Raw genomic sequence first — 26237 nt, 5'->3', positions numbered from 1 at the left:
GAAAATTGACAGCTGTGATGAAAATCCCTCTTTCTAAAACAGGACTGATTGAGAGGTAATGGCTATGCCTTTGGATCCATTTCCCCTAGCTGGGCCGACTTGTCTGGCCTCAGTGGGAGAAGATTTGGTCCTGATGTGACTTGGTGTGCCAGGGTGGGTTGGTGCCCGGGTTGGGGGATACCCTTTCTCTTTAGAGAATGGAAGGGGGAAACGGGAGAGGGGGTAAGAAGGTGGGACTGGGAGGAAAGGAGGGATGGGGGCTGTGAATTATTCAGCATAAAGCAAATTAATAAATTAATGAAAAAAAGTAGTAATGGTCCTACATTTATATAATTATATACATAAATATTATGTATAATATATATTAAATGATTTAACTGTTACTGCTTAATATATATAACCATATAATAATTAATATAAAATGTTATATGTAACATATTACTATAATACAATATATAATTGCATATAATTATATCATTATTACATATATCATAATATTGTTGCATATGCTTATATTACTATATACAATGTGCTGTATATTATATACAATAAATAACACATGTTTAACCATATGCATATTTATGTGTATGTTAAAGGATAGCTCACCACCAAAGACAGGGATGACCCAGTCTGTTATTTCTTTCGTTTATCTCAGAAATTGCAAGTAATCTTTTCTGCTAGAACCTTAACTATGGTTTTTGTTTGTTTGTTTGTTTTTTGTTGTTGTTGTTCTTTTGTTTTTTGAGAGTTACAAGTAAAGCACCTTCAAAAATAATTCTACCGAAACCCTGATTATTTAAATGACTTAGAAGTCATGGTGAGTAGTTAATAAACAGTGAAGTGTCCTAGACAGGGAACAAAATCACCCTTTGAGACTCTGCTCTTCTCCTTAAGAGCGGCAGTATCTTTATTTGGGACTTTGTAAACCTCCTCACTTTCCAGCTCTTACTTTCCCCTTACCAGATCCAGTAACTGTGTCTAGTCTAAGGCGGGGGACAGCTAAATGCACCGCTGTCCCTCCTACAACACACAGAAACATGGCCGGGAGAGCTGACGACTCGAATATCTTTCTCTGCTTCATTTTAGAGTGGATGCCTCTTTCCAGAAGCCAGAAGAAAAGTATGAAGATGCGGATGTCTCTGGAAAGAACCGCTATAAGTTCTTTGACAGGTAGAACGTGAAGAGTAATAAATGTTAGAGCCCCAGGGAGAGGTCCTTATGGCGGGACAGCCGCTATAATGTCAGCCATCACGTTTAGTCCTTTCTTTGAATGTTAGCCCATTTTCACAACAGACATACCACAGAGGGTGTATGAGGTACCATGGCAACAAAGGGTGCATAGCAGATAAGGAAAGGGAGTTATCAGATGAAGTCAGATCTAACATGCATCTTGAAGTCACGGTGCAGGGGAATTGCTAAATGTGCCAAAGGGACAATCCTTGTGGATGGTGCTTCAACCCAAAGGATTTTCCGAATTTCATTTGTGACTCATACTCTCGCAAGAATCGCGTACTCTAGGCAGACCAATCCAAAAGGAGGATTTCGGGCTGGAGAGATGGCTCAGTGGTTAAGAGCACTGAGTGCTCTTCCAGAGGTCCTGAGTTCAACTCCCAGCAACCACATGGTGGCTCACAACCATCTGTAATGAGATCCGATGCCCTCTTCTGGTGTGTCTGAAGACAGCAATAGTGTACTTATATATAATAAATAAAGTAAATTAAAAAAAGAAAAAAGAAAAGGAGGATTTCCTTGCCAATCTTGGATTAGAAAGTAATTTTGATACCACATCCGAATAAGCTTCCTTTCCAGCGGGAATTTGTGATCTACCCTATGATGGACAAACATTTCCTAATAGAGGTGTTCTGATACCTTTTTTTTTTTCTTTCAGAAAAAAAATGTTAACTGAAGTTAGATACAGATTCTTAGGCTCTGGGTGGGACGGGGAGGCTGTAAAGGACGCCCTTGGTTGTTTCCAAAGGTTTTAGGAACTTGAGGAGCTACTGAAGATTCCTAAGCATCAGACGCCCAAGTAGAGAGAGGCTCCAGGGAATGTGGCTGCCCGGGAGACACCAGTGTGCACGCTGAGGGAGCAGAGCTCCTGCTGTGTCCTGTAGTGGCTGTACCTCCTGGGCCACATCTGGAAAGTTGCATTTTTAAATAAGAACATCTCCAGGCTTCTTGTATACACAAAACTTGGAATATTTCTTTTTTTAAAAAAAGAAGTTTATTCAAACTCACTGAGGTTTTTTTTTTGTTTTTGTTTTTGTTTTTTTGGGGGGGGGGAAGAGTAATTAAAATAAAAAGAAAGTTTGAGCTGGAATGAAAACCTCACAAGTGTGCTTTCTCCCCCACCCCCAGGCCCTACCTGCCTTTTCTTCAGCCGTTGCCGCTCAATGTCGTTTTATCAACAGCCAAGTAAGTGACTTTATTTCAAAACCTTCTAGACTCCCCATTCACATCACACGTGCTTCCAGAAGGCAGCTTTGTAGGCCAATACTTTGGGAGCTACGGATTGCTGGCCACCATAGGCAAAAGCCTTCCTGGTCCCTCTAATGACTTTGTATGCCAAGGTCTGAGTATTACTATTATATGGAATATCAAAACTTACTGATATTTTTACTAGGTTATTGGTAATATTTAAAAAACAATAAGAATAGAAGTAAATAAAGCATCAGACACATGTTGCCGTTTTAATAGCTTTAACACATGAATGACTATGTGTGTAGGGATACAGCGGTTTTTGCCTGGTCGTGTAAGATTTTAAACGTTCACGTTGGGCCTTAACTTTCATCCTTGTAGGACAGGACCACTTCTTCTCTCTCCTGAATCTTCCAAGTACTCAATCATGCCTACCAAGTCCACCGTGGGCACTCAGACTGACTACCGGGACGCAGACATTCAAACAGACCCGTACTCTCCAGAATACGTTGTGTGTCAAGACACCATTCCTGAGCTCTTGACCCTGGCTAACCTGACCTGGGGTGAGTTAGTAATTCACACCAAATATTACAGATAGTAGTATATACTACTGAGTTCCTGGGAATGACCCATGTTCAGGCAATTCTGGTTTACACAGCTAAGCAATAACTCACACATTGGGAGAAAATGTTTGCATAAAAAATATTAGGAGGGGTTGGGGATTTAGCTCAGTGGTAGAGCGCTTGCTAGCAAGCGCAAGGCCCTGAGTTCGGTCCCCAGCTCCGAAAAAAAAGAAAGAAGAAAAAAAAATATTAGGAAGGGGCTAGTCTCCGTCTTTAGAATAGGCAAGAACAGGGAACTAACGATTCAACAGCAAAAAAGCATTACCTCACTTAAAACTGGGCAATGAGCCTGAATAGATATTTCTCAAAAGAAGACAGTGGCCAGCAGATGTAATAATATATATATCCCAGAATGCAACAGAGATAAAATGAAATGAGAGTTAGTGCTGTAAGGTAGGAAAAAGAAATAAAGGATGAGGTTTGGCCAGCAGCAGCAAAACTATTTTAATTTGTAGATAATACTCATTTAAAAGCCTAATGGGGGTGGGGTGGGGGGATGAATCAGTGCTTAAGAACACTGGCTGATCTTCCAGCCGACCTGGGTTCAACTCCCAGCACTTACAGGGGAGCTCACAACCATCTGTACCTTCAATTCCAGGGAACATGGCCTCTTCTGGCCTTTGTAGAGTGCCAGACATGCAAGTGGTACAATATTATACATGCAGGCTAAACACCCATGTGCTTAACATTAAATTGTGATATTAAAAACAAACAAACAAACAAACAAACAAACAAAACCCTGGGCTGGAGAGATGGCTCAGCGGTTAAGAGCACTGATTGCTCTTGCCAAGGTCCTGAGTTCAATTCCCAGCAACCACATGGTGACTCACAACCATCTGTAATGGGATCCGATGCCCTCTTCTGGTGTGTCTGAAGACAGCTACAGTGTACTCACATACATTAAATAAATAAATAAATAAATAAATAAATAAATCTTTAAAAAAACAAAAACAAAACAAACAAAGAACCCTAATAAAGGGCCAGTATGACAGTGCACCCCTGTAATCTCAGCCCTCAGGAAGCAGAGACAAGTGGATCTCTTTGAGTTCTAGGCTAGCCAGTGTTATATAGTGAGGCCCTGTCAACAACACACTAAGTAACTAAAAAGAGTGATCCACAAGAAAGCTGATCGTGAAATCAACACGCAAGGAAAGACGAGCAACTTTACTGCGTGGGCTGTAATGTAAATAGAAACGCTATTGGACGAGTTCACAGAGTAACTACGACAGAGGAGAATGTGCTTAGTCACCTAGTGACTGGACATGCCAAGAATTTACAGAGGAAAATTTAAAATGGTTCTTTAGGCCTGTAGAGGTGTGATGATGCAGAAACACACCATGTGGGAGTGGGAAGCTCACGCTGAAACGGATATGATCTCTCTCCTTAATAAGTTATACCTCCAAGTAATTCTAACCCAAATTCCTACTCCCGGTTTGACCATCCCCGTGGAGGTTAACTACCTTTCTCAAACTCCCTTTTCAGTGAGCTACTCTGGTTTATAAAGCCTGCAGGGGGCGACTGAGATGGACTAGAAGCTGTGTAGTAAGGAGGGAGGGAAGGAGGGAAGGAGCTGTGAATACCTTCTGAGGGTAAACCTGGCACTTTCCAGAATTAAAGCCATCCTATCTTATGTTCTAGCTACCAGACTGGTGCATTTATCCTAAGACTCCTAGGGAAGCTCGCAGTGGGCACAGCGAGACCAGGAAAGGGAAGTTTGCTGCAGCACTGTGCAGACCCAGGATGTAGACCCGGGCTATGCACGCTTAAACAGGATGAAGCCCTCCATCTCTCTGTGGGCGGAGGCCACGCCCCCACCACGTGGTGGATTAAAGAGGAGTTTCAGAACAACACACATGTAACAGCTCTTCACCTGAAAGCAAGCGCAGCCTAACGCATATAGCACGCTATGTAGGTCACTATTTTTAACAGTCAGTACGTTTTGTTTTCATGTACTTCTTTTTTTCTATCTCATCTCGGAATCAAATCTGGCTTCCAATTCATGCTCATTGCGCGGGACATACCTCCATACATCAGAACACAAAGTAGACCGCTGCATTTGATACCGACCTCCACTCCACGCAGCTGACTTCAACGTTGAGCCTCTCGGTTCCTTTATTTGTAAAACAGGAATCATTATATTTCCGTGACAGAGATTTGCTGAAGGATAAATGAATTTGAACAGTCCTTGCTATATTGTAAGCGTTAAGTCATAGGCAGACGAGCCTTCACAGACTCACAAAATGCCAAGCTTGGGAAAGTGCTCTAAATTCCTCCTGTGTTTATCCTGGGAGAGGGAAGAGGAGGACAGGGCTCGATATGGTGATTAAAACAATCATTAACTTTATTTTTAATTTTTAAATTTCTTTCATTAGAAAAGGTGAAAAAGTTATTTGATAGATAACATGGCCGTCAAGTATGGTATTTTTGTACTTTTTGTTTTTAAATACTGAGCAAAACCCTACACAAATACTACATTGATATATCTGTATATATTTTCAAATACAGTAAACATGGGATTATTCATTTTTCTTAAGTTGTCTTAGACTTAAAAAATTATACAATTGTATGTGTGCATGCATGTGCATGTGAGTGCAGTACCTGTGGAGGCCAGAAGAGGGCGCTGGATCCCTCAGTGCTCACAGGCAGTTATGAGCAGCCTGATGTAGGTGCTGGGGCCCAAACTTGGGTTCTGCAAGAACAGCGTGCACTCTTTGCTGATGAGTTATCTTTCCAGGCTCTCCTCGTTTCTTTAACTTATGTATTTCTTCATACATTAAACGAATTGATAGTCCTTCCACTGACGAGTGAACAAGACATGAAACAAATTAAGAAGTAGTTTTTTTACATGTGGTAGGAACTTTTTCGTCAGACTTTCGTGTACAGTTATTTTTAAAATGAAAAAGATTCAAAATTTAAATGGGAAACCCACAGGGTACCTATTTCCCTTAGTAGTTTTCAGTTTTAGGAAGATGATGTACCAGATCCAAGCTGCCTTTAGATCTGCTAGCCACCAAATGTCCAACTGGGTTCCCAAAACCTGTGCCAGAGAAGGCTAAGTTGAGGTAGGCCTCAGCTTGTGCCTCTGAACCATAGCCACGGCTCCATAAATATTTAAACTCTTAAACGTGGAGATAAGATGTAGCTGTAGATTGTATACTCACTGTAGGAGGCAAAACAGGAAGAAAAGTATCAGCTAATGGTTACTCATTGTCTGTTCTTTTTTAAAGAATGTATCTCTTTTTAACTTCCATTCAACAAGTTCTAGTCAGTGACATATCTCTCCCTCTTCATCTAACTTTTTATTTTATTTTATTTTATTTTGGAAATTTTAGTTTTATTTCAAGTGTGTGGGGTATCTTGCCTGTATATGTGTCCGTGCACTACATGCATGCATTACTCACAGAGCCCAGAAGAGGGTGTCAGGTCCTCTGGAACAGATGGTTTTGAGCTGCTATGTGGGTACTGAACCTGTGTCCTTTGGAAGATCAGCCACTGGGCCCTCTCTCCAGCCCCCTCTTTCATTTTAAAACTATGGACTTGTCCAGTACAGGACACTCCAAGGTGATCATTTGGTGGTCATTGAACACGCATGTGACTAAAACAACTTCTGTCTCAGTAAGAGGAGGCATGGAGGCCACAGAGGACGCTAGTTTGGAAGCATCCAGGCGGCCTTTCTCAGAGGCACCACGGTATATCCTAAGGCTTGAATCGAGAGCGGGGTTAGGAGGAAGGCATGTAGGGTGGCTAGCGGTTTGCCCTCTGTTCCTGAGCTGTGACATCCCCTGCAGGCCGAGGTCTCCCAGCAGGACTGGCCGAAGTGGAAATGATAGAGCGCGCCCGGGAGAAGCGAGCTTGGGAAGCCACTCTGCCCCCACTGAGTGACAGCTTGCAGGCTGAGAAGAGGAGGAAGATGATGAACGCCATGGAGAGGAAGGAGTGGGCCTTCAGAGAAGGGGAGATCGAAAAGTAGGTTCTCCGGCTCCTGGACAGCTATCAGGGGGTTGGTGAGAGCAATGTTCCTACTTCATTATTATTATTTAATTTACATATTCATTTTGGTTTTTCAAGACATGTTTTTTTTCTGTGTAGCCCTGGCTGTCCTGGAACTCACTCTATAGACCAGGCTGGCCTCAAACTCAGAGATCCACCGGTCGCTGCGTTCCAGGTGCTGGGATTAAAGGTGTGCCATCGCCACCACCTGGCCATTTTATTGTTTTGTTTAATCTGGAAGCATTTCCCCCTAATATGTGTGTTTAAAAACAACCCTCAACTTGTGCAGATACAATATTGGGCTTCTAATTCTTTTGGGAGCAGTCGCCCACTCCTGATCTTGTAGAAGAGCTCTGTGAAGTTGAACATGAAACCAAAGAGCCCTTCTCCAGGGTTTGTTCTGACTGTCACAGAGTCCCAGTGATTTCTGCAAAGCTTCTTAGAGATCCCCCCTGGGTCATTCCCAGAACTGCCAGGCCTAGGCCAGAGGCCCCTCTGTGTCTCATAAAACAGCCTTGTGACAGTCCTCTCATTCCTACCCTCCAAGACTCATAGGACACTTGAGTTTCTTTTTTTTTTAATTGGATATTTTTTTATTTACATTTCAAATGTTTTATCCCCTTTCCCGGTTTCCCATCCCTCCCCCTTCTATGAAGGCTTTCCCCCACCCATCCACCCATTCCCTCCCACCTCCCCGCCCTGACATTCCCCTACACTGGGGCAGGACCAAGGGCTTCTCCTCCCACTGGTGCCCAGCAAGGCCATCCTTTGCTACATATGCAGCTGGAGCCATGGGTCTGTCCATGTATTGTCTTTCAGTAGTGGTTTAGTCCCTGGGAGCTCTGGTTGGTTGGTATTGTTGTTCTTATGGGGTTGCAGACACCTGAGTTTCTAGCCAGAGCTGATGGAGTATTTCCCACTGGAAAGGCAGATTGTGGAGGCTTTATCTGTGAAGTGACAAGCTTGCACAACAACATGCTTAAATGACACCAGGTCTCGGAACTTCTCCAGTTTTCCATTTACCTGGTGGTGGTGGTGGTGGTGGTGGTGGGTGATGATGATGATGGTGGTGGTGATGGTGGGGGTGATGATGACAATGAGATGATTGTTATTATATTGTACCACATAAGGCCATTTTCAGATGTGTATAATTCGCTTTCAGCACATTTTGTGATCTTGCCGTGGAAGAAGCCTACTGTGATTTTGGTAATGAGGCTGCTGTTGATGTCTAGAAATGAGGAGACATTATTAGGACCGAAGGGTCCTTAACAAGTATGCCAGGAAGGCTCTTGCTGAGGTGGGCCTTTGTTCTAGTCCGTGCCGGGCTGGGGGTCTGTGCTTTTGCACAGTGCTGTCAAAGCCCCTTATGCACAAGAGAAGACCCGAGAGAGGACTCAGTCTGTTGTTGAATTTAAAAAATTTTTTTCCAATTCCTTTCCGACTAAGCCAGAATCATACTGCACGCAGTTTGGGTAAAGGGTAGCAATCCACTGAGAAAGTGTGTGGCAGGGGACTCAGTGTCCTCTGTGCTCCATAGACGTTTAAGTTGACTGCTGTCCTTTGGAAAGGAATGTGTCTAGTAAAAATGCATTAAAGTACTTAGAATGTTTCTGGGCAGGGCGATCACTTCTGAAGGCGATTTAAACCTAAGGCCAACTTTAATAAACATGCTTCCAGTTCTTCCGGCGTGGAGGCTCTGGGCTGTGAGATGGGAAAGCCGGGTGACTACCTGGCTTCTGAGCCTCAGGGGAGCTGCTCACTGGCTGTTGGGACTGAGGAAAGGAGGGGCCAGAGGATGAGGTCAGAGCCTGCCCCTCTCCCCAGGCTGCAGTGCTCTGACTCTAGAGAAAAGAGCTCTGCTGTTTGAGGTGGGAGACTTGAGAAGGCTGCAGGGAGAGCCGGAAGCCACTAATGTCACAGGTGATGACGGTGATGACGGTGATGACGAGGAGAGATACAGGGCACAGCACTCCGCCATGCTCAGAGAACTTTCTAGAGCTCACCCACAGCCTATTGAATCAGGAGGTTAGAGTCAGCAGCCTGTGTAAGAGCAAGCCTTCCATTTTACACTTAAGTTTGCCTGCATTAACTCATTCTCTGCCAACCCCTTGGGGGAGAGAGGCAGAGAATGTCCGTCTTGCCGTGGAAGAAGCCGAAGTAAAAGCAAGCTGGAGAAGTGACCCTGGCACAACCTCATTTAGTCACTGCCTGCTTAACACTGGGGTGTGTTCCGAGAAATGTGTTGCTCAGTGAATCAGCCCCTGGGGTGAACCTGGGCAGTTACAGGTCACACTCAGTGTGGCCCTTCGATGTGACCGAAGATGTGGTCAATATGGCTGTGGATTCTGATGACAAACTTTAAAAATAACACAGTAAAATAATAAGAAAAGCCTGGGTTGGGGGCTTAGGCCTATAAGGTCAGCACTCAGCAGGCTAAGGCAGAAGGATCGGGCGTTCAAGGCCAGCCACTGGCTGCATATTGAGTCTGAGGTCATCCTGGGCTACGCGAGGCTCTGTGTATAATTAATGAATTATTAACAATAAACAGCAGCATAAATCTGTCAGCCTACATAGTGGATGTCACCATTACCAAGTGTTCTACATTATTACATTTGCTGTGCTTTTACATGGCTGGCTGCCCAGAATGTCTGCTTACAACAGAATCACCATAAATGGGAATGATGTGTTGAGCTAAGGCGTTTCAATGGCCACATTGTCACTAGGCGATAGGAATTGTTCTGCCTCCTTACAATTCTAAGGACCGTCATGGTAGATAAGGTCCATTATTGGCCCCAGTTCGCTGTAGCATGTGACCGTATCCTTCACTCAAGTGGGGGTGGGGGCTGCTGTTGTGTGGCTTAATTTTAAGAGCATCTACTTCCCCAGAAGCCTTTATCACCCGGCCCCCCACCCTCCTCCACGATCTGCACTTAGTGAAGGCTTGAGACACACCTGACCTGTCTCTGGTCCCCTTGGTCTTTTCTGAGACAGAATTTCCCTATGTGATTCAGGCTGGCTTTGAACTTGTGCTTTTGTGCATACCACACCAGGCTTCCCAAGGCCTTTTGAACCATTTCGTCTCCCGGCTGAGGCTGAACCTCCCCTTCTCCATGTAACAAACCCCATTCCTGTCTTCCGGCTCCTTGTACCTCTGACTCCCATCTTCCTCCTGGCCTGGAACTGACCTCGTGTTGGAGGGTTGGCTTGTGGGCCTGCACGTCAGCAGCATATCTTGTTTGCCGTATTTTTCTGCCTGACATACAGTGGTCACCCCATAAACATTTGACAGATGAGTGCCTAAAGTCAATGAATCAGTTTCTAAGTGGGAGTGGGCATGTTCAGAGAGGGAGGGCAGGCTGGGAGACAGCCAGAGACTGGATACAAGAAGCTTCTAGAGGAGGAAAAAATTCCTAGAGGGAAGGTCGGAGGCAGGGGTAGACTAGAATGAGCACGACTTGTTGTTTGTTTTGTTTTGGGAGCCCCAGAAAATAGGAGGGGATTCAAAGCTGGCAGAAACAATGGTTCAGAAGCAGCTGGGTCACAGCCTAGACGTGGCTAGACGTATAAGCAAGAGAGGGAACTCATGAGCACAGATTTATGAAGTAAAGGGAAGGTTATTAACTGAGCTCCTACCATGTCAAGACCAGCCCCGTTTACAAATCCCTTGTTCTCTAGGTTCAGCGGCTCAGAGAGCCCATCTCTTACCCCATCTGCCCGCTCTTCTGTCCGAGCTTCGGCTTCTGGACTGTGCGCATGCGCGCCCCTTCCCCACGCCCTCACTGTCTAGAGATTTGCTGCTGCTGGAGTGGACGTCTGCCCCTCCGTTTCAACTTGCTTGTCGCATGTTTGCCACAGTGGTCTTTTTAAAGCACATGAATACGATGCTCACAGGAAGGACCTGCACTGGCTCTCAAATAGAGCTCCCGATTTGAGAGAGTAATACTCTGTAATCTACCCCCCAAGACTGCAGGAACTGCGCCTGGAGGTTTTGAAACAGTTGCTGAAGAGGCGTGAGGAGAACCAGAATGAGATAGACATGAAGCACCTGAACAACCAGTGGTGTGAACTGCAGGAAAAGAAGGAGGCCAAAATATCGCAGATCCATCACAGACATGTATCAAGTAATCTGTGGCGTGAGCCAGCCAGGGAGGGGACCGGGCTTTGGGGCTTTGGCCAAGCCAGACTAAACTGGGAGGGAATTCTATGGTCTTGCTGTATTGATTAGGAAAGGGAGAGGAGTTCTATTCGAAAGGTGGACATTGGAGGAAAATGGCTAAGAAAGTCAGGTGACCGAGTTCTAACAGATAGCCAAGTTACAACTATATCAGTGTTGGTTTCCTACATTCATAACCCAAGACTCTGTTTAAAAAGTTCATTGATTAACTTTTTTTTAAATTCCTGCCCCCAGAGATATCATTTTTTTCTAATTGCTTCTCTCCAAGAAATTTTTAATGCCACAGATGTATTTATGTTTATATATCTTATAACTATACATTCTCATTTTATGCATTAAAAATGAGATACTTTACTACTTACTCAGGGCAGGATTAATAATAATTTTTTTTTATATCAGAGTCTGAGGAGATGGTCCAGTGACTAAGCTCACATGCTGTGCAAGCACAGAGATCTGAGTTCGGATCCCAGGCACACCACGCAGGTGTGGCCGCGTGTGCCTGTCACCCCAGTACAATGTAGCAAAGAGAGGAAGATTTCTGGGGCTGGCTGGCCAGCCAGTGCGTCTGAGAGAGCAAGCTCCAAATTCACTGAGAGACCTTGTTTAAGGGCTTAAAGCAAAGAGCGATAGAACAGGACGCACAGTGCTGGCACAGAGGGGTACCTTCCTACACGTGTGACATTCACTACACAAACACACAGACACAGAAGAACTAAAGTAAAAATCTAAGTTAGAATTTATGAAAGCTGAAATTATTAGCAAGCATTTAATTTAATTTCGTAGTTTTTCTTAATGAAAACCCTTTTTAAAATTACCTATAAAAATTGTATTAGTGGGGCCATTGCGATTGTTCACTGGATAAATACATTTAATTCCTGAGACCCATACAGTGCAAGGTGAGAACCAACTCCTGAAAGTTGTCTCAACCTTCACACATGTGCCACGGCACTTGGCAACGCCCCCTCCATGCACGAATGCACTCAGTATGCACGTGCACATTCACACACACTTAAAATAGAATGTAATTAATTTTTTAAATGTTGTATGGCCTTTTAAGAGTGCCGAGCCTGGTAAGTTGCCACACCCCAGTGGAAGGCTACAATACCCATGCATATATGGACAACACAAGTAGGGCATTGTGGGTAAAAAACAAATAAGCAAAACGAGGGCACTCAGTTGAGTGGGTAGGAAAATGGAGGGTTGAGAAGGGGTGAATATAATCAGACCATGGTATTCTAAATTCTCAAAGATCTAATTAAAAAAGAATTTAAAAACCAGCTCTGAAAGCTTTCCAGTTGCCTCAAATTCATGAAAAAAATTAAGAATTATATTACCAGTGCGCTCAAATTAGTGGTTGATATGAACTCTTAACAACTCAATCACATTTTTAAAGACCATTAAAAAGTTTTATTTAAAAAAGTAAAATTAATTCAAAAATTAAAGTCTGACCTTAAATTCTTTTTAGTGAACTCAGCCTATTATTATTATTATTATTATTATTATTATTATTAATTATTGATCTAACTAGCTTGCTGTTGGCTATGTATTTAGATGTCGCTTACATTTTTTCCTCTTCGGTAATTTGCTAGTGGTGGATTTAACCAGCTTTTGTAGATAAATGGCCGAATGCGAACTATTCTACTAAATTCTAACACTCAAAGTCACACACAAAGACCTGCAGATGAACTGTGAACAGGTGCAAGGCAGCGGTGGCTCTGGGTCCCCCTGCAGTACGACTCCTCACTCTTTCGAGGGATTTCACGTGTGTGTGTGTGTGTGTGTGTGTGTGTGTGTGTGTGTGTGTGTAGTGTGTGTGAGTGTGTGTGAGTGTGTGGTTTGTGTGTGGTGTGTGTGTGGTGTGTGTGTGTGTAGTGTGTGTGTGTGGTGTGTGTGTGTGGTGTGTGAGTGTGTGTGGTGTGTATGAGTGTGTGGTGTGTGTGGTGTGTATGTGAGTGTCTGTGTGTGTGTGTGTGGTGTGGGTGTGTGTGTGTGTGTGTGTGTGTGTGTGTGTGTGTGTGTGTGTGAGTGTGTGTGTGTGTGTGTGAGTGAGTGTGTGTGTGTGTGTGCTCGCACAAGTCTGTGGGTGCGTGCGACTCCACCTTGAGGTCACTCGCCGACTCCGCTTCTGCCGCCCTTCCCTGTATCAGAGCCATCCGGGTGATAGAGCTGTTTCTAGTGCTGCCCTCTAGCTGTGGTGGGCCCTCAAAGCATTCTGCGTTTGTAACTCAGAACAGGGAGAGAACCATGAGAGACAGAGCCCTGTATTTCAGACATCAGGAAACTCGTGGGCAAAGCGAAGAACATAGAAGGGAAGCTAAAGCGCAGAGACATCATCAAGGAGTATTCCAACTTCGCGTCTCAGGTCTACGGACCTCTGTCTCGCCTTGGCCGTTTCCCAGACAACAACTCAGAGGACTTCGTCGTCAGAAATCACTATCTCAACACCTATGAAGGTAAAAAAAAAAATAAAAAATGCTGTTAGAGGTTTGGTAGAAGACATCTGCATTCGGTACATTGACGGTAAGCAGTAGAATATTTGAAAAAGCATCAACGAACACATTTCCTGCCTTGTCAGTACAGTACAGGTTCATACAAAGTAAAAAAAAAAACAACCCAGACTCAAAAGAAACACCTGTAGAATAAATAATATAACGGAGCAAATTCAGTTAGCTACTAAACATGTATGTAAACACGGTAGCTGCGTGTAGTGGCGAATGTCTGTAATCTCAAATCCTCAGAGCTGGAGGCCAGCAGATCACCCGAGTCCAGAAGTTTGGGGCTAGCCTGTGCAACTTAGCAAGACTCTGACCTAAAAACAAACGCCAGCAATCAAGTTGTGAAATAAATTTTTATTTAAAAACAAAGACGGAAACAAAAACCTTTACACCAGGTTTACGAAACAAACGCCATTTATAATAAAATCACAGACATTTAAAACCTAGACGTCGGAGTCACCAGGTGGCCAGTTTATGGAAAGACCTGTGCCTCTTATGAAGCCCTAGAGACGAGTTTACGTTTGTAAAAGTTCAGCTCACAAGCTGAAGCGTCGTCTGGCCAGGATCGTGAGTCAGGGCTTGGTGAACACCCCCTTCAAAATGGGGGCGCCATCTGCCACGAGGCTGTAGACTTGCTTCCGTAGGGCACATCATTATTTTAGAATAGTCTCTCGCTGTGTCACCCAGGTCACTGAGAACAGAGGCTAGCCCCGCAGACCCCACAGTGCACTCTCAACACGTTAACTGTAAGCACTGGGCCATGAAAACGTGTTCTTCCTCCCGCAGGATTAATGGAACTTGAAGCGTCCCTTCCTGACTTTGTGACGCAGCCGAGGATCCAGGCTCCAAGGCCTAAAGTCATTACCACCAAGGCCGGCTTCCTGAAGAGGATGGCCAGGACTGACTACGAGCTGGCAGAGATTCACAAGGTATAGTTGGGCTCTGAAGACCAGATGCTTCATTCCGACTTCTACCGAGGAACGCCACACCCTGAACCGCAAGTCATCAAAGGCAGCAGTGGCGTACCGAGACACAGTCCACACTTTTCTCCTTCCTAGGCTTTTCTCTTGGAGGAACCCCACGCTGTCCAGAACTAATAGTCTGCCTTCCTTTCAAACTACCAGCAGACCTTCTAGAGGTTACCTCTCCCTACACAGAAGTTTCTGGAAAGTGCTTCCTCCTTTGGCTCTGCACAGTGTAAAACCTGAAACTGTGGCGTCCAGCAAACTCTACTCCTGGTCGTTACTTGGTGTTTTGAGTTGTAACAGGCTCCTTTTTCTTCCTTGTACGTTTGCTGTGAGGGCACCAGGACGGAGAGGTGATGTGGCTGGCTCCCTTTTCATCGAGTTTAAAAGCTAAGCAAGAATGTTGAATGGCCATCAAACGTCAGCATCAGACTCCCAGGGCAGACTTGTTAAAACGTGCCGCTAGGCTCCACTCCTGAGTGTCTGCTCAGTAGGTCTGGGTGAAGCCGCAGAGATGTGGGGCAGTTTTCACAAGTCTCCAGGTGACACTGTTGCTGTAGGCTCAGGAGCCACGCTTTGGAACCCCTGGTTTATGACATCCTCCTGTCCAGAGACATTTGCTTGCCCCAGTAGTATCTGTAACATAAGACTTTATGGGATCCCCAACTCTACATGAAAAATATAGAACCTCAGGGCCTGGGGAGTCTGTAAAGCACTTGCTGGGCAAGTATGAGGACCTAAGTTCAACCCCCAGCACCCAGGTAAGAAAGCTAGGTGTGGTAGCACATATCCCAGCCCTGGACAGACAGATGTAGTCCCCGGGCTCACTGACCAACCAGCCTGAATAATTATCAAGCCCCAGGTCTCAGCGAGAGATCATGAAAAAACCCAGGTGGCTGTGTCCAGAGGAACCACATCTAAGTTTGACTTCTGCTTTACACACACGCACACACACACATACACACACAAACATACACACACACACACACACATGTACACACAAGCATGCACATAAAACTACACGTAAGCACATGTAAACGTGTGGACCCAGACACATGCACTCTGAAAAACCTTAGGACCTTGATAACGACTACAAATATCTTTTGTCCCCACCTGTGTTTGCCTCTCCTTGAATGCTGTGCTCCGAGGTCTCACTTTCTGTAAGATTTGTTTTTCCTGTACTTTGTACTGTACTACAGAAACTTACTTTTGCTCCTAATTTGCTAAAGCATGGGACCTCGTGCTCATGTTACCTTCTCTAGTGCTCAGCTGTGTTTATCAGAGCAAAAGTCCTGTGAGTACCAATGTACCCTGCGTCAGCGTATGACCCTGGGTTGGTCAAAACGCATCATCCATTTTAAGTCACTGTTAGATCGGTTTTCTAACGTTCCACTTCTCTGCTCACGGGCGACATAATAGAGCTCACAACTCTCTTATCTTTCCTTCTGATTGTCCCATGTGCGGGATTGGTACCAGTCTTGGGCAGTCCCCTAAAATGACCTTGAAGCATCCCTTCTTCCTTCTCCTCTGAGAAGAATTTAAACAAGACTGAGACGATCTGTCCCTCTAGTGTGGAAAGATGCACAAAGCCATCTAGGGCTGGTATCTTCATGGGAAACAATTTAACCTGTGCTTCAATTTCTCTACAGCACAGAGAGCTACTTTGTATTTGTTTTGGTAAATTATATTGTCTAGAATCTCACTTTATGTTTTTTTTGGGCATGATCACTGATTGTATTTTTTATATTTTGTTATATATATAATCATGTCCATTTTTTCATTCGTAACATTGTCTTGACTTTTTCCCTTAATCTCTCCTACTGAGGGTGACTCAGTTTCTTGGAACTGTTCTTCCAAACAATGGATTCTCAGGTTTAGACATTCATCCACACTACTTTCTTCTCCTGGGTTTATTCTCTCTCTCTCTCTCTCTCTCTCTCTCTCTCTCTCTCTCTCTCTCTCTGAATTGTTCTGTGGTTATTTTTCTAAGCTTGGAAAATTGAATGTGTAGATTATCAATTTCAAACACTCAACCTTACATAAGTGTTCTAAACTAAGCATTTCCTTCAAACACTGATGTTTGCTGTCTCCCTTGTTTCGATGTGATGTTTGCCATTCTCAATCTCTAAGTGTCTGATTCTAAAAGTATCCAATGTGACTTTGAACCTGTATTTTAATGCGTCATAAAATTTCTGAATACATAGGAATTTTAACTCGATTTCTAGCTGGCTTCTAGCTTAAGGGCACTGTGGTTAGAGTTTCCAACCTTTGAAGTTGGTGAGGCTTTGGGGTTGGGGACGAGAATCGAGCCACATCATACCCAGCATGACCAAGGCCCTGCTCTAATTCCTCAGTGGTACTGAGAGTTGATGCAGAGAGCAAGGAGAAGCAGGAAGAGGAGGAAGCGAGACCAGGATGTGATTACACTTATAAATTAATACAAGCCCATCTTCAGATAACACACAGTGTGCGTGACAGATTGTCTCCAAGTCCCCATTCATCCCTGGGGCGTTACTGTCACCCAGCTCCCTAACATATGTGCTGTAAACACGCAATACATTTTTACTCTCTCTCCCTGCTTTAAATTTTTTTAAAAGATTTATTTATTTACTTAATGTATATGAGTACACTGTAGCTGTCTTCAGACACACCCAACCCCATTACAGATGGTTGTGAGCCACCCTGTGGTTGCTGGGAATTGAACTCAGGACCTCTGGAAGAGCAGTCGGTGCTCTTCACCGCTGAGCCATCTCTCCAGCCCCCTGCTTTAAATTTTTTTTAATCAATGAAAAAGAAAAAGGAAATGAAACAACAACCTTCCCCACCCCACCCCACCCCACCCCCCCGGAAAAAAACAAAACAGGCCAAGAAGATGGCTCAGCAGATAAAGGTGATGCTGATGAATCCTGGCAACCTGAGTTCAATCCTCAGAAAGGCAGGAGAAAAGTGATTCCACAAAGCAGTCCTCTGACCTCCACAAGTGCACCATAGCAAAGGGAATGGGTGCCCGCACATGCAAGTGCACACACACACACACACACACACACACACACACACACACACACACACACAATGAGAACGAATATTTTAAAAATTAAGAACAAAAGACTTTATTTTACCTTTGTTTATTGTGTCTCTGCTGCTCTCCCTGTCTTTACAGACGTGTACACCTCTGACCCCTATTGTTTTTCCTGCACCTTAAGAATCTGATCATTTTCAGCATGGTCTGCAGGCAGTGAGCTCCAGGCTTTGTGTCCAGTCTTCTTCCACTTTTGCTCTCAGTTGGGGCAGGAAGATAAAAGTTCACATACAATAAAATCTACCCTTTAAAGTGTCCAGTCTGTTAGCATGTCCACAGGCTGGTGTCTGTGCTCACTGTCCAATTCCATCACCCCTCACCATACCCCGAAACACCCCATACCCATACTTCTTAAGTTTCTCTCTCTCTCTCTCTCTCTCTCTCTCTCTCTCTCTCTCTCATCCCTACTTTTTCTTTATGGATTTGTTTGTTCTGAACAAACTATACTGCAGGAATCGTACAATAAATAGCATCTTGTGGCTAGCTCCATTCATCCAGCATAGTGTTCCTGAGGTCCTCTCATATTCTAGCACAGCTCCAGGTCTTCTTATGACTACATAATATCCCATTGTGTGGAGAGACCACATTCTACTTAGTCCCTCCTAGACCGACGAGCACCTCAGCTGTCTCTACTCTCAGCGCCATGGCCTCCTGTGTTCTAGTCTTGGAGAGGCATGGCTGTAGTTCCTCTGGATGTGTCTGGACGTGTCTGGAGTAGAACGATAGGCCATACGGCAACTGTTTTACGTTTTGATGAACTGCCCGGTTGTTGCCAAAGCGACTACAGTATTTCTCTCAGTGGCAGTGTGTGTGTTCCAGTTTCTGCACACCCTTTTGTCTCCTATGGCCTTTTCTCTTCTAGTCACTTTGGCATGCGTGAGGTGGTGTCCCCATGACTTGCACTTCCTGGATGCTTGATGACGTTTAAGAATCTTTGAAAGTACCTGTCGGTAGCTTGTCTGTTTTTAAAGACACGTCTATTTAAATATTTTGTCCGTTTTAAAAACCAGTTGTCCTTTTGTTACTGAATTTGAAAAATATTCTAAAGACTAGACCTTTATCACTTTCAAACTGTCCTCCCTTTCTGTGGGTTGTCCTCTAACTTTCCAGACACTGCTCCTCAAAGCACAAAGATTATTATTTTAGTCTTCTCTTTAAAAATATCTTTGTGTGCATGCGTGTGTGTGTGTGTGTGTGTGTGTGTGTGTGTGTGTGTACACATGATTGCAGGTGTCCACGGAGGCCAGAAGAGGGTGTTAGCATAGCCCAGGCTGGCCTCAACTCACTATGTAGCTGAGGATGAGTTTGAACTTCTGATCTTCCTGTCTCTGCCTCCTGTGAGCTGGGATCATGGACATGAACCACCGCGCTGGTTTTATGAGGTTCTGGGATTGAAGCCAGAGCTTCACGCAAGCTTTCTGTTGAGGAATGCCCAGCTCTCCCACTCTTTTGCCATGATCCGGTATTCCAGCTCCCCGTGTGCTATGCCTTTTGCTATTCTCTGCAAGTCCTGGGGCTTCTATTCCGTTTCTGGTTGTTTTCTCATTGCCACTCACCCTGAGAAGCTTTTATTGACCATTTTCAAATGACTTGACTCTTGCCTTGGCTATGTTAAGTTGGTTCCGAGCCTGTGGAAGGCATTTTCTGTTTCTGTTACAGCATTTTGGTTTCTAACTACGCACTGTGGTTCTGTTTGAACATTTTCATCTGTCTTTGCACTGCTTCTCATAGCTTGCCTACTTTCTCCCATCCATTCCTTTATCATATTAATCAGAGATATTTTTCAATCTTTGATGATTCCAACATGTGCATGCTTAGGTCTTGTTGATTTGACCATTTAGATAGACTTTTTTTTTTTTTTTTTTGCCTTTTTAGTGTGCTTTCTAGCATATAGCCTAAAATTGACAGTCTGAAGTTTGGTATCAGATAACTGAGGTAAATTGGCCGTGTGGTCGCATCCTAATGTCTTGCTGGGAGCTGGCCCACATTTGATGTCTGAGGTATCTGTAGGTGGTGCTCTATTTTGGTGTCCTTGTTTCTGTTTCTCCTCTTGGGTTTGGAGTGAGAAGCATTTACATGGCCTCTCCTGGTTTGGAGTACTGGGCTGAAGAGACTCCTTAGTGCCAGGTTTTCAGTCTAGCATCTCCCCAAGGATATATTATCTGGAGAATCCAGGACTGTCTAAGGGGAGGGTGAAGGACCATCTTCCAAAGGTGTTTCATGAGCTATGGCACAGAAACCATGGAGGAGAAATTCCCAGAATGCCCTGAAGCAGTTACCGCCATACAATACTTTCAGGTTGCTCTTGGTAAGACATTTTGCTGGAAAAACACTTTTTTTTTTTTGGTTCTTTTTTTTCGGAGCTGGGGACCGAACCCAGGGCCTTGCGCTTCCTATGCAAGCGCTCTACCACTGAGCTAAATCCCCAACCCCGAAAAACACATTTTTGATGGACAGGTGGATTGGCTCCCTGAACTGACCTGTTTGAGTTCAGTCTCTAAGAGCCATGTGGTAGAAAGAGGGAGCCAACTTCTAAGAGTTGTCATTCATCTGCACATACATGTGTGCTCCAGCAATCCTACACACATACTCAAACACACACTAACACTAAACTAACAATTTTTTTAAAAAATGCATACATAGTGAGGCAAAGTATCACCGTGTAACTTAGACCACCTTGGGATTGATGGTCCTCCTGTTTTGGCTTCCCAAGTACTGAGAGAGACACCATGCCCAGTTTCATTGGATTTCAAAAAAAAAAAAAATGAATGAAGTGTGTGTGTGCGCGCGCGCCAGCGTGATGCGTGCACATGTGTGGGCCAGAGGTAGATGTTGAATGTCTTCCTCCCCACCGCCTTGTGTTTTGAGAGACTGTCCCTCCCTGAACCCGGAGCTTGCTGATTTATGTGGCTGGCCAGCACGCCCCAGGGGTCCTCTACCTCCCCAGGGTTAGGATTTCAAGTGCACATTTCTTCATGTGGCCTCTTAAGTAGATTCTCTGACATCTGACTCGGGTCCTCTTACTTGTTTGGGTCATGCCTCACGGACCAAGCCACTCCCTAGCCCCCATAAGGCATCTTTCAAAGCTTTTTTCTTTTTGGTGCTGGGGGTTGAACTCAGGCAGCTAAGCTCCAGGCCAACAGCTAGCATTGTGCTGCAGCCCCAGCCCTAAACTTCCTCACCTAAGTCATAAATATATAAAACATACCGTTCTGCTCTTGCCTTTTATTAATTTAACGTCTTGCATATCTATCTATATCAATATTGCAGAACAGCTACCTTACTTACTGTTTTTTACACTTCAATGATGGATTGCTGTATGCCTCCACCTTAGTAGATATGTAGGTTGTTTATGAATTCTTAGCAGTGAACTCAGTGTTTCATTGACTCTTGTCTGCACCATTTGGTATACGGGTGAACACAAATCATGTTCCCAGACATAAATTACTTCACCACAGCACCACAACATGTGAACATCCTATTGTTTTGACAATCCTATTGTATTGTTTTGAAAATTTGATATTGCCAAATTTTCTTACAGGAATGATATATCTGTTTTGGCTGTACACACACACACACACACACTCCAGTTTCCCCGTGGTTTCTTGTGGTGTGGCCCAGAGCTCTGCTCTCTGAGCTCCCCAGCTGTTAGCATATTAATGCCTGCCCACATCTGTGTCTTTACTGCACCCCCAGCCCTGGCTGCCCAGAGCTGGCAGCAGTCCCTGCCAGTTCTGTCTCGGATGAACCCAGAGGTTTGGTTACTACCACAGTCAGGAGATGTTAAGTTTCCGCTACACTTTGTACATGTTTAACAACTTCAACCATTAGGGCTGTGCTTTTCGCTAAACGTCCCTTGCTTACGTTTTTATGAAAAACATAATGTAAAAATCCTTTTAATGACATTATTAACCAAGGTATAGGCTTTAAATCACAAACACAAGAGCTCGTGGTACTTTTAAATTTAAAGTATTTCCCGATGCTAAGATTGAATTGCTGAAATAAACCTTACGTATAATTTTGACGGGACTTTTGGAGACATAAAAGGGGGAAACCTTTAAAAATACAAAGCCACAGTACTCTGTCACCAGGAATGAGTTAACCGGTATTTTATAATTCACATTCTTCCAGGCAAAAGGAAAAGTCCCTCTCCACTGAGAGACAAATATCATTTAATGTCCTCCAGCTCCCCTGCAATATCAAAACATACTAAACATTTATTTACCCACTCTCCGCACAGGAGAATCTCCTCTTTTTGATATTGAAAGCGATCAGTGAGTGATGCGTGAAAGCAGGTGCTTGGGCTCATGCATGCGCCCACACAGTACAGAAACCTTTAAAAATTAAAAATAAAATCCCAGAGCTCTTTGATGGAAATTGATACAAAAAACCAGGTAGGGGTTGAAGAGATGACTCAGCAATTAAGAGAGCTTAGTGTTCTTGCAAAGGACCTGGATTTGGTTTGCTGAGGACCAGGGTTCAGTTCCCAGCACCTACATGGTGCTCTCAACCACCTGTAACTCCCAATTCCAGGTGATCTGACTCCCCCTTCTGACCGCTGAAGGCTTCTGCACACGTGTAGTGCGTACATGTACACTCGGGTGCACACACGTACACACACAGCATAACATCAACTAATATGTATTTGAAAATAGATTCTGTGTTTATTTAATGGTTAACGTATCCCTAAGAGTGCGATCACACACTGTACACAAACACCCCAGCCAGAACCGCTTGGCTAACCTTGAATATAGGCTTAGAGACCCTGAAACTCGGATACACGGTCTAGATCTGGCGCTGGAGGAGTCTGGGAGAACAAGAGATGACGTCAGTTGGTATCTATTTCAGGCACTGTTGGATAAGAAGAATAAAGGTCCAGAAGGACCGAAACCTCTGCGATTCCTGCAAAGAAATCCCATCCCTCAGCCTCGGCTTCCAACCCCCTCTTTGGAGATGGCTTCCTATGTAAGTCTGAGGCTTTTATTTGGAACACTAAGTACAAGGACTTCAGTTGGCCCCTGCCTATGGTAGTTTGGGTAGAAAACAAATATGAGCTCACAGTGTTAGTGTCTCAAGCTGTGATTTAAAATCAGCTCCTTCTCTTTTAAATTTCTTTTGAATTCTATTTTATGTGTATGGGCATTTTGTCTGTACATATGTCTGTGTGCCAATGCATGCATTGACTATGGAGACCAAGCGAGGGTATCGGATTCCCCTGGATCTGGAGTTGCAGACAGCTGTAAGCTACAACGTGAGTGCTAGGGATGGGAACGCAGTCCTTTGGGAGAGCAACCAGTGCTCTTAACCACTGAGCCATCTCTCCACCCAATTCTCTCTTAATTTGCACGTATCAGACATCTAATGCACGCAAGTGAAATCTAAACCCAGTCCTCTCAAGAATAAAGATACAAAGAATGAAATGTATGTCAAAAGGAAAAAAAAAGAGGAGGAGGAAGGGAGTGAGGGAGGGGAGAGGGAGAAGGAGGTGGCCTGACTGGGTATGGTGGCAGGCCTCTGTAATCTCAGCACTGGGGAGAGAGACCAGGGCAACAGGATCACTCAGATGCCTGCAGTGCATTCTCAGAGGAGGGATGCAGCAGGTAGAGAGTAGGGTTTTAGCAGAGAGCAGCAGATAATCTGTAGGGTTTTATTTGAGGGGTGGGGGGGGTGGGGAGGAGGGGGCGGGGCTCTGAAGGGACCCTGACAGCTTCACTGCTGAGCCAAGGCTCCCTCTGCAGGCTCTGCTCACTCCTTCGGTTGTTCATTGTCTGCCGTGGGCGTCAGCTCCCCGACTGCGCTGCTGCTTTACTTCACACCTAGAGGCCTTGATTAGACCTCCAGGTTTGCTGCTTTTTGACACACCAGTTTAGACAACACGTTTTGAACAGGACTCCCGTTCCCTCCGCTCCTAGTCCTCCCTTATCCTCCACCACGTATTCCTTTCATTTTCATGTGTTATTCATGTATTCATTTATTCATTCATTCATTTATTTATATCCTAAATGTTGCTCTCCCTCCCGGTTCCCCCCTCCCAGAGCTCTTTACTCCATCCCCCTACCCCTTCCCCTCAGAGAGGGTGGCCCCCCTGGGGGGTATTCCCCTTCTCTGGGGCATCAATGTCTACAGGATTAGACACATCCTCTCCCACTGAGGCCAGACAAGCCAGTCTGCTACATAGGTGCCTGGAGCCTCAGACCAGCCCACGTAAGCTCTTTGGTTGGTGGCTTAGTCTCTGGGAGCTCCCAGGGGTCCAGTTAGTTGACACTGTTGGTCTTCCTATGGGGTTGCCATCTCCTTTAGTTTCTCCAGTCCTTCCCCTAACTCTTCCTTAAGAGGCCTCCACCTCAGGCCAGCTGTATGTATCTGCATCTGTCTCAGTCAGCTGCTGGTAGAGCCTCTCAGAGGACAGCCATGGGAGGCTCCCGTCACGCATGTCCTTTTGGGTCTGGGTTACCTCACTCAGGATGATATTTTCTAGTTCTAACTCATTTGCCAGCCAAATCCATGATGCCCTCGTTTTTAATAGCTGAATAGTACTCCCTGGCTCTCTTAAAACCCACCGAGTTTTGTGGGTTGTGTATGGGCCACGTCCTGGAGCACGGGTAACCTCTCGAGGTTGCATTCCTGAAGAAAACGGTCTTCCCTCCCATACCACCATCAACTGCTAATAGCTCATCAACAGGAGGTGAGACTTCGTGAGCCCGCGCCCCATCCATCCTGGGATGTTGGCGAGCCTGATCTTGTGCAAGTCTTGCACGTGCAGTCACACACCCACTGTGAGTTTGTGTGAGCAATGGTACTGTCATGTCCAGAAAACACCGTTCACTTATAGTTGCCCGCCACTTCTGTCTCCTACCTTCCTTCTGTCCCCTCTCCCACGACAACCCCTGAAGCTTTGGAGGAGCAGCGTGATAGAGTTGTCCCATTTAGGGCTGAGCACATTGAAGTCTCTGGTTCTCATCACGCTGACCCGGTTATTTCAGTCAATTTTCGTAGGTGGTGACTCTTACCCACTGTATTCTGATTTTGCCAGTGTAGCTAACTCATGTCAAAAGGCCCCTCCCCCCCTCCCTGCTTTCTCCATTGCTCATAAGCAAACAAGAAAATCTGAAAGCTAGAGGACATAACCAGCTGTACTTGAGGATGCAGTGCATGTGGAGGGCTAGCCTGGCTCCACGTGGAGGGCTAGCCTGGCATTCCCAGCATCCCTCCTTTTAGGCTCTCACTGATGATTTATTATTCACAAAATAAAATGATGAATTTTAATGATGCAGCAGGTAACCTTTAGGACACATTGTGTTTGTTCAAGGAGAGCAGAGCCCCGTCGAAGTCTTCTCCTTATGCTTGAGATCAGCCTTCAAACAACAGCGTTTGCTGCCTGTTCTCAGGCTGCTCCCCTTTGTCCTCGTAGGAAGAAGGAGAAATAGAAATGGCTATCATCTACTTGCAGAAGTTACTCCGGGGCAGAGTCGTGCAGAACATGGTGCGTAGGTCTGCCCACCGGGCCAGCATTTCTCCCTTGACAGGAAACAATGGAAACTGTCTGTGCCTGCTGCCTAGGTGAATTCCCTCCTGTACCTTGATCCCTTGTTCCGCTGTACAATACAATTAATTACCCCCACCCCCTTCCCATCCTACCCCAGTGCCATCCTTGTCCAACACAAGGCCAAGAAAAGAGGAAGTACCCGCCTGCTGTGGGTCACAGGTGTAACTCCAGCTGCGTGAACTTCTTTTCTTCCATGGGATGACTAATTCCCCAGGCTTGCCCCTCTGTATTTTGACTTAGGGCACTACAAGCCAAGAGGGAGTCCCTAGTTTTCTATTGTGTTTTAAAACGGTTATCTGAGTTCCATAGAGTGGGCAGTATCTGTGTTAGAAACACACCGTGGCTTCAGCTCAAACTCCTGCTGTACGCCCTCATTACCCTGTGAGTGTCCTCCACTGTCTCCTGTCTAGGACTCTCAGTTTAGAGGGAAGTGATCTGAGTCTGAGGGATGCTCCCCTAACAGCCAGCAGCCTGGGCTGCTCCCAACTTTAAGCTTTGGCAGGGCGATCTCTGTTGCTGCAGCGCTCACACCTTACTGTAAAGCACACAAACCCCTCTTTCATGGTTTTCCCTCCTGAGGGCTGTCGTTCTTGAGAGACTCGGATGTGACAAGTCCAGGGCAGCCGAGTACCCGAGCTCTGCACTTGGTGCTCCCCTCTCATCTCTGTAATCCAAGGGAGAACCATGCAGTGCTCTTCAGGCTGTGTGCTCTGAGGAGGCTCATTCATTGGAAAAGCACACTGACCTCACATAGTGCCATCTCGGGTTATTCTTTTAAAGGGGCACAGTAATTAGATGGGGACTCCAGTTCCTTAACACGGCCCAGTAGTTACTACCTTGTCTGTGACCGATGGAGGAAGCAGCTCCCTGAAAGCACACACCCACACCCATACACCCTTACCAAGAGAGAGGGAGGGGGAGGGAGGAGGGAGGGGGGAGGGGGAGGG

The 26237-nt window shown here is 45.2% G+C and overlaps 1 protein-coding gene across 1 annotated transcript in view; it reads left to right on the top strand.

The window, feature by feature from the left end:
- Cfap91 (cilia and flagella associated protein 91) overlaps positions 1-26237 on the top strand; it is a 42135-nt gene that overhangs the window by 5764 nt on the left and 10134 nt on the right. Inside the window, exons 4-12 of the mRNA XM_032899387.1 lie at positions 1087-1170; positions 2359-2415; positions 2800-2981; positions 6830-7007; positions 10995-11152; positions 13476-13658; positions 14487-14629; positions 22593-22709; positions 25156-25227. Coding sequence (XP_032755278.1) covers positions 1087-1170; positions 2359-2415; positions 2800-2981; positions 6830-7007; positions 10995-11152; positions 13476-13658; positions 14487-14629; positions 22593-22709; positions 25156-25227 — 1174 coding nt within the window. The remainder of the gene's footprint in view (positions 1-1086; positions 1171-2358; positions 2416-2799; positions 2982-6829; positions 7008-10994; positions 11153-13475; positions 13659-14486; positions 14630-22592; positions 22710-25155; positions 25228-26237) is intronic.

This window comes from Rattus rattus, chromosome 4 (genome assembly GCF_011064425.1).
Source record: "Rattus rattus isolate New Zealand chromosome 4, Rrattus_CSIRO_v1, whole genome shotgun sequence".
Classification (NCBI taxonomy): Eukaryota; Metazoa; Chordata; class Mammalia; order Rodentia; family Muridae; genus Rattus; species Rattus rattus.
This window is presented reverse-complemented; position numbering and strand designations above follow the sequence as displayed.